Source organism: Heterocephalus glaber, unplaced genomic scaffold (genome assembly GCF_053883595.1).
Source record: "Heterocephalus glaber isolate CG9 unplaced genomic scaffold, H.glaber_assembly_v1.0 deba00001745, whole genome shotgun sequence".
In the NCBI taxonomy this organism is placed as follows: Eukaryota; Metazoa; Chordata; class Mammalia; order Rodentia; family Bathyergidae; genus Heterocephalus; species Heterocephalus glaber.
This window is the reverse complement of record NW_028258451.1, coordinates 3645836-3662526: the sequence shown is the minus strand read 5'-3', so window position 1 is coordinate 3662526 and position 16691 is coordinate 3645836. Positions and strand designations below refer to the sequence as shown.

Sequence of the window (16691 nt, the reverse complement as noted above, 5' to 3'; positions counted from 1 at the left end):
GCAGCTCCTAACAAGTTTCCACACGGGTATAACTCCTGGTTTTAATGTTCCCCGTTCCTTTGCCATGTCTAGGTCTCGCCCTAGTTTGTCCCAGCAGGGGACTGTAAGATTACCCGATACTGCAAACCAAGGGGCGGCAGTATCACACTCATTTAGAAACCTCTGTAGAATGGATTTTTTCAATCTTAAATTTTTTGATAAGAGCAGCTCCTGTAGAGCCAAAAAAATTGGGTGCGAATGAGAAGCGCCCATGTCTTGTTTTCGGTTCGTTGTCCCACGAACTTTACTTTCGGTTCGCGAATCCGCGAACTTGTCTTCGCTCCCTTCTGCCTACAGACAAGAGCAACTAGCCGCAATGACCGCGGACCTTATTGTCCCAACTTACCTCGGGAACTTACCAGCGCGCTGCCCTGACTGCTAGAAGTTCTGAGCTGAGGGTTCCCCGTACGGGCCACCACTTGTCGCGTTCGCCTTTGACCAGCAATGACGACGCAACACCAACGCTCTTCTTCTAGCAGTTTATTCAGGAAAACTTAACATTCTTTTTCTTCTACCCCTGGGGAGCACCCGTCCCTAGAATAAGTACCCCTGAACCAACCAATCACGGATAGTCATGTGGCGAATGCGGATAGGTACACGTAAGAGGGGGCAGAGCATCAGACACATCACAGCCAAATAAGGAGTTGTTTATCATAAAGAGCTCTCGCCGTCGGGATGGCGGAAGGCGGAAACCAGCGCCATCTTTAAGGCGCGGCACACGCAGCTCTCCACACAAATTCCCTATGATGAATGTAATTATTGTGTATATCTAAAGTGTACCAATAAAATTAATCTAAAAAACAAAAAGTCAGGGGAGGGAACTTGAATCTGAGAGTGGGGTGTTTCGAGAAGCGAGAGAAGCCCAGGAAGGAACTTTTGGGGCAGGGAATCTGAAGATTAGAACAAGTTGAGTCTTTCCGACGGCCTTAATTCGGGGCTCCATAGTGTTGCGGATCCCGAACATTTGGAGAAACCAAGAGAAGCAGAGTCGAGGAATCTTTGACGCCAAGATGCCGGGGCAGAGCGGGGCTGCCAGGGAGAGTTCAGTGTTCGGGTCTTGGAGGCAGACAGGGAGTTTGGAAGTGAAGTCCAGGGGCGTTTAGAAGTAAGAAAAATAGGAGATATGGGGGGGGGGTCCTCATTAAAGATACCTTGTCTCCCCATCGGGGAAGATGAGAGAACGTTAAATAAATACATAAATATTTTTAAAAGTCAGTTTGGCTCAGGCTTTGTATACACCCCTAACTTTGAAAGCTGTTGAGGAATCTTACTGTAGTTCGTTTTCTGTCCTTTTTCCTTCCTGCCTCCGTCCTCGGGTCTCGACTTGTGCCCTGCTTCCCTCTGCCTCTGTCCCTCCTGTCACCATCCCTTTCTGACCTCTCTCCCTCTTACCACCCGTTCTAGCACACCTTCCATAGCGTCTCTGCCCAGGCCGTCTCTAGGCTGCTCCTCTCCCTGCCCTAGTCTTGGTACCTGTCTCTTGTCTCTCCCCCTCAGCATCTCTCTCTGTCCCCGCCAGTCCCCCCACGCCCTCGCTTTTCAAACGCGCGCGAGACGGGTTGTTGCCCTGGCGACCGTTGGTCGGTTTTCTGAACCCTAACCCTCAGGCCCACCCACCGCCCGGGAGTAGAGAAGCCCCTGCCGGCGCTGCGCCTGCGCACACAGAGACTCCGCCTACTACATCTCCCAGAAAGCACCGCAAAGAGCTTCTCCACTCCACCACGGTGCAGGAGATGGCCGAGGAAGAACCCATCCCGGCCAGGGGTTGCCATAGAGACAGCGAGGCTGACGGCGTCCTAGTGAAGGCCATGATTGGTGCAAAACCCTGCAAATCCCAGGAAGGGCCATAGAGAATTGACGAAAATGGGGGGTGGAGGCATGCGCGGTCTAGAGGGAAGTACAGCCATCAGTTGCCCCCTAAGAAGCTTGTGCACATCGACGGGGGCCGGACCCCTGGATTGAAGGCGGGGAGCGTGGAAGAGACAGCCAGGAGGGCGCCCTAACCCTTATAGCCACCGCTGTCCTAGGGGGCGGGACAAAGGGGGGGGTAAAGACGGAGACAAGGTTGGGGGAAGGGCGAAGGGGCGCTTGAGGGGCCGCGGAGCATCTTGGGAGACGTAGTCCGCCGCGGACGGAGCACAGCGATCGCGCATGCTTGGGAGTGTGGCGTGGCCCGCTGAGCGTGGAGCGCTGAGGTGAGGGCGGGGACCTCCCCGCCGGGAAGGATCGGGAGGGGCCGGGAAGACGGCGGGGACTCAGAAGCTCCCGCTTCCTAGAGAGACTGGGAGCGCGAGTACTTCCTGCAGGCGGGCCGCGCGCTGTCGCACGAAGCTTGTCAGTCACCGCTTGTTGCCACGGCGACAGGCTCCAGAAGACCCGCCCACGGTTGCCATGGCGGGGTTTGAGCTGCCCGGACCGGAAGCTGTGGGGCAAGGCTTCTGGGAAATGTATTTCCGGAACTTGCGCCCGGACCGGCCCGCTTGACGACAACCCAAGTTTCTCCCAGGGTTTCAGGTTGATCTGTAACCTTGAGGAGCAAGGTTTTACCCGTGACATCAGGCGGCCCTCGTAATCAGTGACACCTGAGGGTGGGTCATTGCTGTGCCATCCTATTAATAAACTCAGATTTTCACAAAGCCCATGCTATAAGGGTGGAGACAGCCCCATTTACCGATGGGGAAACTGCGGTTCACAGAGCCACAGCAGCTTGATATAGGCGAGATCAGAATCTTGAACCTTCCTTGCAGGCTCCTGGCCCAGTGGTCTCGGGGCCTTGACCTCCCACCCGCACCTCAGTTAGGGATTTGAGATGAATTGTTTCGTGACATAATGAGTTGGGCTTGGGTGGTAGGGCTTGGTGGGGGAAGGGTACTGCCTGGGACCTGGGCCACACTGGTGACTGCAGTTTGGGGTGGGGGACCAGTTGCCACGAAGATGCCCCTGGAGCCAGGCTGGGAATGAATTTGATAGATGGCCTTAGTTAGGGGCCAAGTCTGAAAGACTGAGTGGGAGCATTGACAGTACAGTGAGGGGCTGGTGCTGGGGACAGGAGGCAGCAGTGGTGCTGATCCCAGGTTGTAGGTGGTACAGGTGCCATCCAGCAGGTAAAGGGAGAGCTGAAGGCAGGGATGAGGTCACCAATGTTGAAGAAGAGCAGGATATAGTGAAGAGAGGTGTTATCTAGGCCTAAGGAGCAGCCTGGTTGTTTTGTTGTTGGTTTGGTTTGGTTTAGTTTTTTGAGACAGGATCTCGCTATGATCTTCCTCCTCAGCCTCCCAATTGCTGGCATTACAGAATAGCGACACTGTGCCCAGCTTTTAGCAGGTTGTGTTGAGATGGGGGATTACCAGAGGTTCTGCACAAGCCAAGCTGACGAAAAGCCCAGAAAAATGGTCCCTGGTGTGTAACCTCCCCTGTGTCTCAGTTTTCTCATCTGCCTTCCACATGGCGGCAGTTCTGAGGATTGAACAGCACAGCATGCAGTATGTTCTCAAGATGTATTCACTGCCAGTCTGTCCTTAGTGCAGCAGCCTTATTCTTTTCCTTCACTAGATACGGACACTGACATTGCAGACTTGATCTAGTGGTCCTGATGAGGCCCATCATGCTGGGACCCTTGGGCCATCCACCCCCAGAAGATGATGAGCCTGTCATGGTGAAGCTGGAGGACTCTGAGGAAGAGGAAGAGGCTGCCCTGTGGGATCTGGGACCTGAGGCTGCACGCCTGCGCTTCCGAGGTTTCTGCTATGAGGAGGCAGTGGGACCCCAAGAGGCCCTGACCCAGCTTCGAGAGCTGTGTCACCAGTGGCTGCAGCCAGAGTTGCACTCCAAGGAGCAGATGATGGAGCTGCTGGTGCTGGAGCAATTCCTGTGTGTGCTGCCCCCTGAGATCCAGGCCCACGTGCAGGGGCAGCGGCCAAGTAGCCCTGAAGAGGCTGCTGCCTTAGTTGACAGGCTCCGTTGGGAGCTGGGCAGGCCTCGGAGATGGGTGAGTCAGTGGCCTCATGGAAGGTCAGTGCTGGAGCATTGTCCTGCTTTGTCTTACACTGGGGAGTGCTGTGTTCAGCTACACACACACACACACACACACACACACACACACACACACCATAGTACAGAAGTGGCCACCTACCACAAAGACCTTTTGTAAGGCTGCTCAGAGCAGGAGGGTTATCCACAGCCCATTCCTGCATTAGCTGAAATCCTCTGTACATATGGGCTTCAGGGTAAGGGGAGAGAGGGAGGATACCATGCAGCTCTAGACATCAGTAACAGAGAGCACCTGAAAGTGGTCCTTTTGCTCCCAGCTCCAGGCCTATGAGAGGTAGAATCCTGAAGGACCTCATTAGTTGGTACTAACCAGGCAGACTTGGGTCCCAGAGTGAAGTGGTTCCCATGAGCCCCACCCCAGTTGTGCCCAGTCCCACTCTCTGCTTGGTGGGGTCATCTCTCCAGGTCACAGTCCAGGTGCAGGGCCAGGAAGTCCTGTCAGAGAAGATGGAGCCTTCCAGCTTCCAGCCTCCACCTCGGACCAAGCCTCAGACTCCAGATCCTGGACCTGAGACACCTCCTGGGGCTTCGCAGGAATTGCCGCTGGGCTTTCAGGTGAAAGAGGATCCAGAGGCTACGGAGGAGCCAGGTGAGACCAAGCAAGGTGGACTGGGCCTGCTGGAGGAAATGGTTCCCATGTGCCCTTGGCCCTCGCCACCCACCCAATCAGGTTTCCCCTCCAGTCCAACCATCTCTGTCCCTTACAAGCTACGGCCCCGTTTCCATAGCTCTTCCCCAGCATGGAGCACACTTTGGGGTTGTGTCAGATCAGTGAGGGACACACACTTGCAGCTGGGGATCAGGCTGCTGTATAGGTGAGTGCTGCTGTAGCAGGACCCTGCAGTGCTGGAGGTGTGCCCTCCACCTTTACCTCCCCACCACACGACACCATTCCTGCTTGTACACACACTCGTGGCCATCCTGCCCAGGGTGCCCAGGGCTGCAGAGGCTCAACCTAGGCCCACCCCAGCCCTCAGAGGCCTGACCCTTGGCTTTCTAGTGTGCTCTCCTTTGCCCCACCTTGCCTGCCCCAGCCCTCAGCTGTCACCCAGGTTTCCCTCTTGCCTCAGCTAGTACCTGGATGCTGTCACCTGTCATACCACTGAGAAGGGCCGTGGGGTGGGAATGTCCTCAGGCTACCTGACCCCACTTTCTCTCCCTAGAGTTGCTGGAGTCTGGGCCTTTACCTGTGACCCAGGAGGCTGCAGCCACTGTCCTACCTGAGGAGGCCCAGGTGAGCCCCACACAAGATGTGACCCATTCCCTGCCCAAGCCTCCGAGGTGGGTGCCAGTAGATCCCTGTGCCCACCCGGCAGATGAGCTGTGACCACTGTGGTTTCAGGGCTACAAGACTGCGCTGGAGCTGACCTCTCCCCACGGTGACACTGGCCCCGAGGGGTCCTCGTGGAGGGAGCAGCCTAGGGCCCTGTGGCTTGAGGAAGCTGGGGGCCTCTTCTCGCCAGGTGAGTGAGACATGACCCACAGTGGGTCTGGGCCCCACAGCTCTCTACCTTGCTCCTGGTCCAACCAGGCTGCCCTCTCCAGGTCCCCGAACTCCCCTCTTCTCCAGACCATTCTCTGCCTTGGGCCCCGTGCCTCCCCTAACCACCATAAATCTCCGAGAGTCCAGCTTGTGTTTCCCACGCCTGTGTCTTCTCCCAGTCGTGGCATCCTAGGTTCTGCTGGTCGGGTATCGGGGCAGGGAGCGTCCAGATGTGGTATGAAGGGCAGGTTGGTAAACAGAGCGGGAGGGGCCTTGACACAACAGAGGAACCTGGCAAGGGCAAACTAGGGTCCTCCCGGGATCTCCTGTCTCGGTTTGCTCTTTGTGTTGGCGGGGCTTCCTGTGGATTCTGAGATGTTACATGTCTGAAACATTTGTCTAATCTTTAACACTGCATCATTAGATGCAAGTCTGATTGGAAGATGTTCTTACCTGTACTGGGAACTGAATTCATTCTCTAGGCAAGAGCTCTACCACTGAACTATAATATACTTCCCCAGCCCCACATTTTTCATTTTTCTTTTTTGTTTTTTTCTCAGTACTGTACTGGGGATTGAACCTAAGGTCTTTACAATGAGCTACATCCTCAGCCCTACTTTTATTTTTTGAGACAGGAACTTGCTAGGTTGCCCAGAGTGGGCTCGAATTTATTATCCTCTTGCCTCAGCCTCCCAGAGTGCTGAGATTACAGACCTGCACCGCCACACTGTTTCAGAACTATTTTCATTAGCTCAATGTCAGAGTTTTATCAATGTTATTAATGAACACATTCAATTTGAAGTTCATCTCTCTCAGTAGTAGAAAGGTGCCTTAAAATGTTTCTTTGATTTCTTTACTGCCATTGTTCTGTTCTGTTTCTGGGCTGTATGTCATATTTATATCTCTGAGTCCGGTTGAGATTTGCATTTCTGCTAGCAACTATTTAATCTCCAAGAGTATTTTAATTCTTTAAATGTACACTTTTATAGTTGCTTCCTGTTGTTCTATCAGTTGTGATGTCTTCCCTTATTTCTCTGAGGACAACAATAACTTGTTTCACTAAGTTTTCTTTTCCCACTGTGGCCTCTTTCTCCCCAAGTTGTTTGGGTGTGGACCTTACTAGCTGTGGTGCAAGGCCTAGGGGAATGTGGGACAACTGCTCCCTAAGGAGCTTGACTTCTTATAGGGAAGTGAGCAGGGTCTGAAATTTAAGTGGTTGTCACTGAAAGATCCATAGGGCATTCTGGCTGGACAGTCTCTGCTCTGACTTCCCTTACGTCTTCCTCTGAGTCCCCAGCTCAGCTTCCTGACAGAATCCTGGCAGAAAGGATGACATCTTGGCATCCAGAGTTACTGCTACTTAACCCTCCTGACATTCTCAAAGTGTTCTCCAACCTCAGTGAAGCCTTTTGTTAGGATAGAGGAGAAACCCAGGAATCAGAACCACAGGGGGTACACTGTGGGCTCAGAATTCTGTGCAGAGCCCAGAGCAGCACCGTGCCCAACATCACCTGCAGCTGCTTGGCCAGGGAGGCCTGGTGCCTACATCTCCTGGGCTTTTAGAACCTTGACATGGTGGCGCACACCTAGAATCCCAGCACTCAGGAGGCCAAGGCAATAGATCAAGCCCAGCCTAAACTACACAGCAAGACCCTGTCTATATTTTCTAGGTTTTTGTGGGGGTTTTTGGTACACAGGGATTGAATTGGGACCTTGCACTTGCGCAGCAGGTGCCAGAACCACTGAGCTAAATGCCCGGCCAGACCCTGTCTATAAAAAACGAACAGGGCCGGGGATTTAGCTCAGTGGTTTCAATGCCTGCTACGCAAGTGCAAGGACCCGAGTTCGGTCCCCGGTACAAAAAAAAACAAATAGAACCTTGGAAGTAAAACAGGTTGGGGTTGTTTTGTTTTGCTCTGTTTTTTAGCTTTTCAGCTTCCCCAGTGCTAGCATAGTATTTATCTAAGCACCACCACACCTGGCTTGACATCGTCAGATTCTCATATGTCCTTCCAGGAAGATTCTATACAAGGGAGCAAAGACATGTAAGTATAGTTAGAATGTGGCACATAACGCAATGGTGCTTTGTAAGATTATATTGGTGTTAGGGGTGTACCTCAGTAGTAGAGTACATGCTTACCACAGTGTGAGGCCCTGGGTTCAATCCCCACACACACAGAGTATTTGGCTATGACATCATAGCCATCACTCTGTGATGTTCACACACAAAAACACCTAAGAATACATTTCCTCGAACTATTCCTAGAATTAAGTATCACATAACTTTTGGGGGGGGGGTACTGGGGATTGAACTCGGGTCCTTGTGCTTGCAAGGCAAGTGGCAGAACCACTGAGCTAAATCCCTGGCCCTCACATAACTTTTTTCTTTCCGGCACTGGGAATCAAATTCAGGACTTTGCGCTTGCTGGGCAGGCACAGCATCACTGAGCTACATCCCAAGCCTGGTGTCATGCAATACATGCTCTTTTCCTATGTTTTTTTTTTTTCGGTTGTTTGTGCAACCTTGAACTCACTATGCAGTCCAGGCTGATCTCAAACTCATGGCAATCCTCCTGCCTCAGCCTCCCAAGTGCTATACCACCATATCTGGCTCAAAATTTAAAAACAAAAGAAAGGAAAACAGGAAAGGGCTGGGGATGTAGCTCAGTGCAGTGGCCCTGGGTTCAATACCCAGTACCGAAAAAGAATCCACATGTGGTAAAAAGAAAAATCCAGGTGCCTAATATCAACCCTGTCCCACACCTGTCATTTTTCATGCCATACCTGGCTTTTCCCACTTTAAACAACAGCAGGGGGCACCCTAGGTCTTTACACCGCCTTGTAGAGCACTGCTATACCTCTCTGGACACATCATTGTGTTTGTCCCCCCAGGTTCCTACTGACATACAGTACTTCTGGGTTTTCCTTGGTGCACTGAAAAACACTGTGCAAGGCAGACATGTGGCACATGCCTGTAATCCTAGCACTCCTGGGTGCTGAAACAAGAGCACAACAAGTGTGAACCAAGCCTTGGGCAATTTAGCAACACACTGTCTCACAGTTAAAATTTTTTTTTAAGGACTGGGAGTGCAATTCACTGCAAAGGCCTGGATTCAACCCCTAGTACCACAAAATAATTACAGTAATAATTAATTTTTTAAGCAAAACCTTTATTGGTACATTTTAGATATACATAATGATAACATTCATCATAAGGAATTTATACCTACATATGATATTTATCTTGCTTTTTTCCATTCCCCCCTCCCTTTGACCCCACTTCCCCTCCTTATTTACGAAAGCTTTGTTTCTATTTTTTCTTTCTATTCTTTTTTTTTCCTTCTATTCTTTTTTTTTCCTTGTCCCTTCTTCCCCCCACCCCCCCTCTTTTTTTTGGTACTGGGGATCGAACTCCGGACCTTGCACTTGTGAGGGAGGCAGGCGGTGGAACCACTGAGCTAAATCCCCCCCCTTGTTCCCATTCTCATTTGAACATTTTCTTCCCATTTCCCGCTATCTATTATACATTTTGATCCTTATTTCCATTTTCGGGTTTTCACACCAGAGAAATAATGTGGTATTTAAACGTGTGTTGGATTTATCTCACAAGAGTATCATCTCAAGGTGCATTTATTTAGCTAGAAATGTCTCAAGCTTTATGGCAGAGTAGTACTCCATTGTATTTAAAAAAAAAAAAAACCCACACATCTTTATCCATTTGTCAGCTAAATGGCATTTAGGCTGTTTTTAAGATTTAGCTAGTAATAATTGATTTTAAAAGGAGCTAAGGATGTAGCTCACTGCAGTGAACCCAAGTTGATTCCCAACACCACAAGAAAAATAAAAATTGTTCACAGGTTGTTTAGCACAAGGAGGAACACAGCTATTGAAGAAACACCTAAAAGTGCAATTGGAGTCACTAGGCCAAAGTGTAGCTCACCAGCAGTGCTCAGGAGCACTTGAGTCCCTGCACTGGCAACGTGGAGATGAGTTCAGCCCTGCTGTGCACTTTTCTTACTAATGGGAGAGGGGGACGGATGAGCGTATTTTATGGGCTTATGCAGCTACATTCTTTTTTTTTTTTTTTTTTTTTTTTACATGTTTTGGCCAAGTGTCTGTCAAGTTACTGGTCTTTCATGTTAATTTACTAAAACTCGTAGGAAGTTAATTAGCTCTTTGCCTCTGGGAGGTTTCCTAACTTCTCCTTTGTCTTTTGACCCTGAGGTGGTTTTTGCTGATTTCCTTTGATGCATTCTATTCATCCGACTTTTCGGTGATAGCTAATGGATTTTCCTTCCTCTACTATACCCCTCATTCTCTCGAGCCCTCTTTATTATTCTCCCTTTTTCTTTATTTTACTCTGTGCCTTTGCTGACATTTCCTCCCGCTTCCAGCCTCCGATGAGGGCGCTTTGTGGTGGGAGTGGCTGGCCCCACATCCCTCCTGCAGAACACACCTCTGGGTTGGTTACACTCAGGCCCAAGACCCTGTGCCCAGGCTTGGGCTCCCCAGTTCCTGTGTGGAGTCTGCCCCTCAAGTGTGCCCCAGGTTTGTCAGATGGAACCCAGGAGCCTGGCTTCCTTGCCCCCCTTTCTGCAGGCCTTGCCATCTGCCTACTTTTGTCCTGGTGCCCAACCCATCCCTGTTTAAGCAGACCGGGTGTCTTCAAACGGCTCTGTCCCACCGTCCCCTCAGGGAAGCCTGCACTGACAGAGGGCCTGTTTCTGGGTTCCACGTGGGTCTGGGCAGAGGGCCCTATCTCAGGAGGGGCTCCCTCCGTACAGGCTTTGCGCTTCTGACAGACGGCGATTCCGCGGGGCCGGCGGTGCTGAGCCCGCAACTCGAAGTACCCTGGGATCTGGGCCGAGTCCGGCCGCCCTCGCGCGACAGCGACTCCAGCGCAAACGAAGACCCCTGCCTGGCTGCCGCTGGCTGGCACCCAGTCCGGGGCCGGGGCCGGCCGGGCTCGGGGGCCGGGCCGGGCCGGGGCGGTTGCTGCGACGTGTGCGGAAAGGTGTTCAGCCAGCGCAGCAACCTGCTTCGGCACCAGAAGATCCACACGGGCGAGCGCCCCTTCGTGTGCGGCCAGTGTGGCCGCAGCTTCAGCCGCAGTTCGCACCTGCTGCGCCACCAGCTCACGCATTCGGAGGAGCGGCCCTTTGTTTGCAGCGACTGCGGCCAAGGCTTTGCGCGTCGTGCCAGGCTGGAGGAGCACCAGCGCGTGCACACGGGCGAGCAGCCCTTCCGCTGCGCCGACTGCGGCCAGTGCTTCCGCCAGCGCGCTAACCTGCTGCAACACCAACGCGTGCACGGGGACCCCCCGGACTCGCGCCCTGCGCCGCCACCCCCCGCCCCCGCCGCTGCCGCTGCTGCCGCCGCCGCCGCCGCCGCCGCCGCCCCCAGCGCGCCTGAAGCTCCTGGCCCCTTCCCGTGCAGCGAATGCCGCCAGAGCTTCGCGCGCCACGCAGTGCTGCTGGAACACCAGGCCGTGCACACCAGTGACAAGTGCTTCGGCTGTGCCGAGTGCGGCGAGCGCTTTGGCCGCCGCGCCGTGCTGCTGCAACACCGGCGCGTGCACAGCGGCGAGCGGCCTTTCGCCTGCGCCGACTGCGGGCAGAGCTTCCGCCAGCGCTCCAACCTCACGCAGCACCGGCGCATCCACACGGGCGAGCGGCCTTTCGCCTGCGCTGAGTGCGGCAAAGCTTTCCGCCAGCGGCCCACTCTCACGCAGCACCTGCGTGTGCACACGGGCGAGCGGCCCTTTGCCTGCCCCGACTGTGGCCAGTGCTTCAGCCAGCGGCTCAAGCTCACGCGCCACCAGCGCACGCACACCGGCGAGAAGCCACACCGTTGTGCCGACTGCGGCCTGGGCTTCGCGCAAGTGTCGCGCCTCACCGAGCATCGGCGCGTGCACACAGGCGAGCGGCCCTTTGCCTGCGCCGACTGTGGCCAGTGCTTCCGCCAGCGCGCCAACCTGGCGCAGCACCGCCGCATCCACACGGGCGAGCGACCTTTCGCCTGCGCCGAATGCGGCAAGGCTTTCCGCCAGCGGCCCACGCTCACGCAGCACCTGCGCACTCACCGGCGGGAGCGGCCCTTTGCCTGCCAGGACTGCGGCCGCCGCTTCCACCAGAGTACGAAGCTCCTCCAGCACCAGCGCGTGCACTGCGCGGAGTAGCCGTGCTGCAGGCCGAGCCTCCCGGTGTGCTCAATAAACCGTGGGCGGCAGCGGCGGACGTCTCCTGTGCAGCGAGCTTCCTGTGAGACTTGCTCGTCTGCGGGGCAGCCAGTGTCCCGGGAGCGTGTGGCACAGGGTGACCCCCAGCCCCCAGAGGAGGAAATATTCTCTGTGAGCGTCCACCACGCAGTGCCTGGTCACCAACCAGGTTCTAGCAGAGACAGCCACAACAGATATTTCAGCAGAGGTGCTAACTGGATGGCAGGTGACTGGTGGGAAACGGAAAAGGGTAGTCAAGCTGTCCTGGAGGTAGAACTTAGGAGTCCCTGAGGAGAGGGCGCTACTGAAGAGTTGGCCCTGGAGTCTCAGCAAGCATGGAGGCCCTGTGGGCTTTGTTACTGCTCAGCTGGCCCTGGGTTACCCCCAGAGGAAGGTACTCCATGGGTCTAGGCTGAGATGCCTGATGTCAAGGCACTGGGGTGGGTCTCTGACAATCCAGTGACCTGGTTGAGAAGTATGTATGTTAAAAATGTACTGCTCCCAAAAGGACTGCATTGTGCTGCTGCTGTACTGGATGGGGCTTTCCCCTCCGAGTCCCAGTAGCACCTGCCCCTCACAGATCCAGGTGAAGGGGACCTGTTTGTAGAGTCCCTGCCCTGCACAGTGAGGCCCATGTAGACAAGGCTGGACCCTAGAGACAAGAGCTTAACTGACAGCCCAGCCCTTGTATTCCCTCAACATCCACTCCCAAGCCTGGAAGGGATTAGAACACTAAGTCTCCAGGATTCCTGACTTCCCAAGCCCACCAAGTCCACCATTTGACCAAAGCCAGTGCTGGTAGCTCCCGTAATACCACCTCTCCACTTGCAACTGAGCTGTCCTATCACGGTCATCTTCCTAACACCCACTCCCACAGCAGTCGCAGCCAAAACTTCTCCCCACCACTGGCCCTGAGACTTTTCAGCTGTGAATCCAGGATCCTTCCATTAGGGTCCACCAGAACCACACCCAGTTCTCAAGTTTCTGGATGGCGCCTTGCCTGGACTCTGATGCCTTGAACCTGTATCCCCACTGTTCTTGGAGCCAACCCCCAGAAGAGTACATGAACTAGCTCAGTCTCCACCCCAGCTAGCCAACATCATCAGATGCAGCAGAATTACTAAAATGGCAGCTGGCAAGCTGGATCCTGCCTGAGGATGTGTTTTTAAGACTCTTTAACACCTGGGAGGCCATTTCCTAGGTTAAAGGCTGGAACGTTTTACCTGGAAATTCAGACACTTGGGGAGATTTTCTGTTCCCATGTGTTTACAATCAGTAGTACTAAGGATGGAGGACTCTGCAGATAAGACCCCAGCTAGTCTAGGGAGCTCAGGCTGCAGGCCCATGGCCAGTTCCTCTACCTTCTGGTGATCATTTCCATCACCCACAGGTTTCTCTTCATCCTAGGAAGTCTCTGACCACAGTGCATTCAGCAAGATGACACAGGCAGTGAGATGACAGCTGCTTACATGAAAGCAGACAGATGTGGTGCCAGTATCTCAGACTCAGATCTGGCATCCCCAGGACACTGTCCCATTGCCTCTTATCCTAGCCATCTCTCCCTTTCCTGTCACTGCACAGACCCTTGACACAATATGCCTGCTCCTCTTGGTGCCAATAACAGGGGTCAAAGAGTCCTCATGCAGCAGGGTCGAGCTTGAGGCCTGAACTACAGTCAAGGTCCTATGTTGGGCAGGTGTCAGCCTGACTGGCCTGTGCAATTCCAGGGTCAGCAACATGAGGCCTGTGTGTCCCAGCTTCTTCCAGAGGTAGCTTAACTTTCCCATTACTGTATCTCTCCCCACACCTCAAGGCAGGCTCTGGCCTCACGGGAAACAGACAGACCAGCCTGAACAGGAGGCCACTCCCATGTGGCACAGTGAGGGGTCTCTGATACCCAGGTTTATATGATCCCCTCTAATCACCTAAGGTGCTGGGCCAGAATATGGAGAATCCAGAATTAAATAGGTGGTGATGGGCTGCCCAGCAGGCAAGTGCTGCCATTCTATCAGCAGGGCTGATGGACAGCATAGGCACTAAGCCCCACAGTTACTGCTATAAGAGGAATCTAGGACATGGGCATGGTGGCACACACATGTAATCCCAGATACTCAGGAGGCTGAGGCAGTAGGGTCACAAGTTTGAGGCTAGCCTGGAAAATTCGGCAAGACTCTTGAAATTTAAAAAATAAGCTGGGCAATGTGGCACACGCCTGTACTGTCAGCACTCTGGGAGACTAAGGGAGGTGGATCACAAGTTCAAACCTACCTGCACAATTTAGCAAGAACCTGTCTCAAATGGCCGGGCATGTTGGCACATGCCTGTAATCTCAGGCTAAGGCAGGAGATTGCCTCAAGTTCAAGGCCAGCCTGGACTACATCGTGAGACCATCTTTTAAAAAATAATTCAAAAAAATTAAAAAGGGCTGGGGATATTTCAATCCCCAGTACTGCAATAAATAATTTTTTTTGGTACCGGGGATCAAACTCAGGACCTTCAGTTTGCGACGCAGGTGCGGTGCCACTGAGCTAAATCCCAGGCCTTGCAATCAATTTTTTTTAAAGGACTAGGAATGTAGCAAAGTAATAAACACTCCTGGATGCAACCCCCAGCCCCACCCCCACTATCCAAAAGTTGAAAGCCCACAGGCCCTAGTCAGTGAGGTAGCTATAGCATTTGCCTGCTGGCCTGTCCATTACCGGGTACGCTCCTCTTGGTGCCCAAGCACAGCAGTGTGCCTCCAAAAGCTGTGTTTGTGCAGTTTTCTCACTCAAACCCAGTCCCCCTGACTCTACCTACTTCATTCCTCAGGACCCTGATTCCAACCACCCATCTTCACACCACCTCCCCTTCCCTGCTTTCTCCTGCCCCTCGCCTCCAAAACCATGAATTTCCCTATACAGTGGACCCTTGAGTTATGACCAGCTTCACATACAAACAACTTGGGTTACAACTGGAATTTTAGTTTTAACTAAAGACCAAGTCTTGAGTTATGACCCAAATGCTGGTCTCTCCGGTGTGGGGTCAATTGAGAAATCCTGGGCCAATGTCTCTCTAAGGACACTGAGATCTGCCTGGAAGAAAGTGTAGCCTAAAATTATACAGGAGAGACTTTGAAGGCTGTGTAGAGGAGCCTGAGCCTTCAGTTGACCCTGTGGTTGGTGACATTTCACTATAACAGAGTTCACAGGCTTGCAGGTAGAAAGTGATACTGAGGTGATATTGAGGAATTGGTGGAGGAATGCTCAGAGGAATTGGCCACAGAGGAATTTCAGCAACTTCTGGCTGAACAACAGAGAATGGCAGCTGAGGAGATTTCTGAAGAGTTGGGGGAGTATCAACAATCAGTGCAGGAAAGTTCTTTTGAAATAAAGTAAATCCTGAACAAATGGGCAGAGCTACAAACATTTGTAGAGAAAACCCTCCCAGACAGAAAAAGCCAATCACTGTATTCACTTGCTTAATGACAATGTCATGTCTACAAATGTCATGTCTACAACAGCTACAGAACAGTGTTAAAGAAAAAGACAGAAGGCTGGGGATTTAGCTCAGTGGTTTCGCCACCTGCTGCACAAGTGCAAGGACCAGAGTTCGATCCCCGGTACCAAAGACAGAAACACAACCTTAGACCAGTTTTTAGTTCTGAAAAGGTTAAGACCTAGTGAGCCAAAAGTAGGTGCTAGTGGGCTACAGACTCTCCCAAGGAGAGAAAGGACACCAGAGAACCAGATTCTTGATGTTCTTATGAAAGGGGACTGTTCTTCCAAACAATAACCACCTCAACAATGGACCAGAGGTCCACACACGAGCCAGGCCAGCCAACAGGAACCACTCCAGAGTGGACTGAAATCGTGGTGTGTTTATCAACTGTCCTATGGAAATAGCATGTTTGAAAATAATCAGCACCGGTTAGGCATGGCATTCATACCTGTAATCCTAGCACTCCAGAGGCTGATGCAGGAGGGTCGCCATGAGTTTGAGGCCGGCCTGGGCTACATAGTTCAAGGTCAGCCTGAACTACCTAGCAAGACCCTATCTCAAAAAAAAAAAGAATCTCCTCCATTGCGCCAGGGATTTAGCTCAGTGGTTCCGCTGCCTGCTCCGAAAGCACAAGGACCCAGGTTCAATCCCTGGTACCAAAAGAAAAGAAAAAAAGAAAAGAATCAGCACAGAGTAGGTAGCTGAGGCAGGGACGGACACTGGAAGTGCTGTCTGCCTGCCCATCCTTGCCCAGCCTCTCCAACGTGCAGCCTCCCTGGACTAAGGAGGAAAGCATGCTAGGATATTCTGGTGGGAAGACCATTGGGATGAAGGGGGCTCTGTGCTAGTCGGAGGGGTGCCCCCATCCCGACTGCCGGTTTTCTTGGTGACAGCGGGATTTATCCATAAGGCCCCACCTGGAGACTTGTGGAGCTGACACAGAGACCCAGGAGGCCATAGGCACTCTGCTAACACCTGCCCAGAGCTCCTTCTGTCGCGGAGCTGTGGTTGGCGCGGAGCCGCATCTCCTTACTGAGGCCTGGCGTGCTTCTGCTACCGTCTGGGCCCAAGGCTTGGGCGCCTCATCCCCCGTGTCCACCCTGGGCTGGAAACCTCACCGTGCTCACCACCTCTGGTACAAGTTTGCTTGTTTTAAGAAAGGTCTATCTATGTCTCCTCGAATTCCTGGCCTCAGTGATCTTCCTTCCTCGCCCCTCGAACAACAGGAGTTTTGTTTACCTCAACTGGAATCTCCATAAAAGGGAGTTTTGAGTTTGCAAGGGGACACTGGGGGTGCTTGACCCTGCACCCTCTGGGCAATCCCTCCTGCCCCGCCCGGGTTCTGTCTTTGTGACTCCCGGGTACAACAACCTTAAGTGACTCATCCGCGCCGCGATGCAGCGCTACACTAAATGGACCAGC

The 16691-nt window shown here is 53.0% G+C and overlaps 1 protein-coding gene across 2 annotated transcripts; it reads left to right on the top strand.

Annotated features, from left to right (window-relative positions):
* The first annotated feature begins 1706 nt into the window (after positions 1-1706).
* Mzf1 (myeloid zinc finger 1) lies at positions 1707-16634 on the top strand. Of its 2 annotated transcripts, none has more exons than XM_087200820.1 (6): positions 1707-2234; positions 3592-4027; positions 4495-4678; positions 5253-5323; positions 5432-5552; positions 10357-16634. In XM_087200820.1, exons 2-6 carry the CDS (start codon positions 3632-3634, stop codon positions 11748-11750), a joined length of 2166 nt encoding a protein of 721 aa, XP_087056946.1. In that variant the 5' UTR covers positions 1707-2234; positions 3592-3631; the 3' UTR covers positions 11751-16634. The 2 variants fall into 2 exon arrangements, with proteins under 2 accessions (XP_087056946.1, XP_087056947.1); XM_087200821.1 differs by lacking the exon at positions 1707-2234 and adding an exon at positions 2255-2627.
* The last annotated feature ends 57 nt before the right edge of the window (positions 16635-16691 follow it).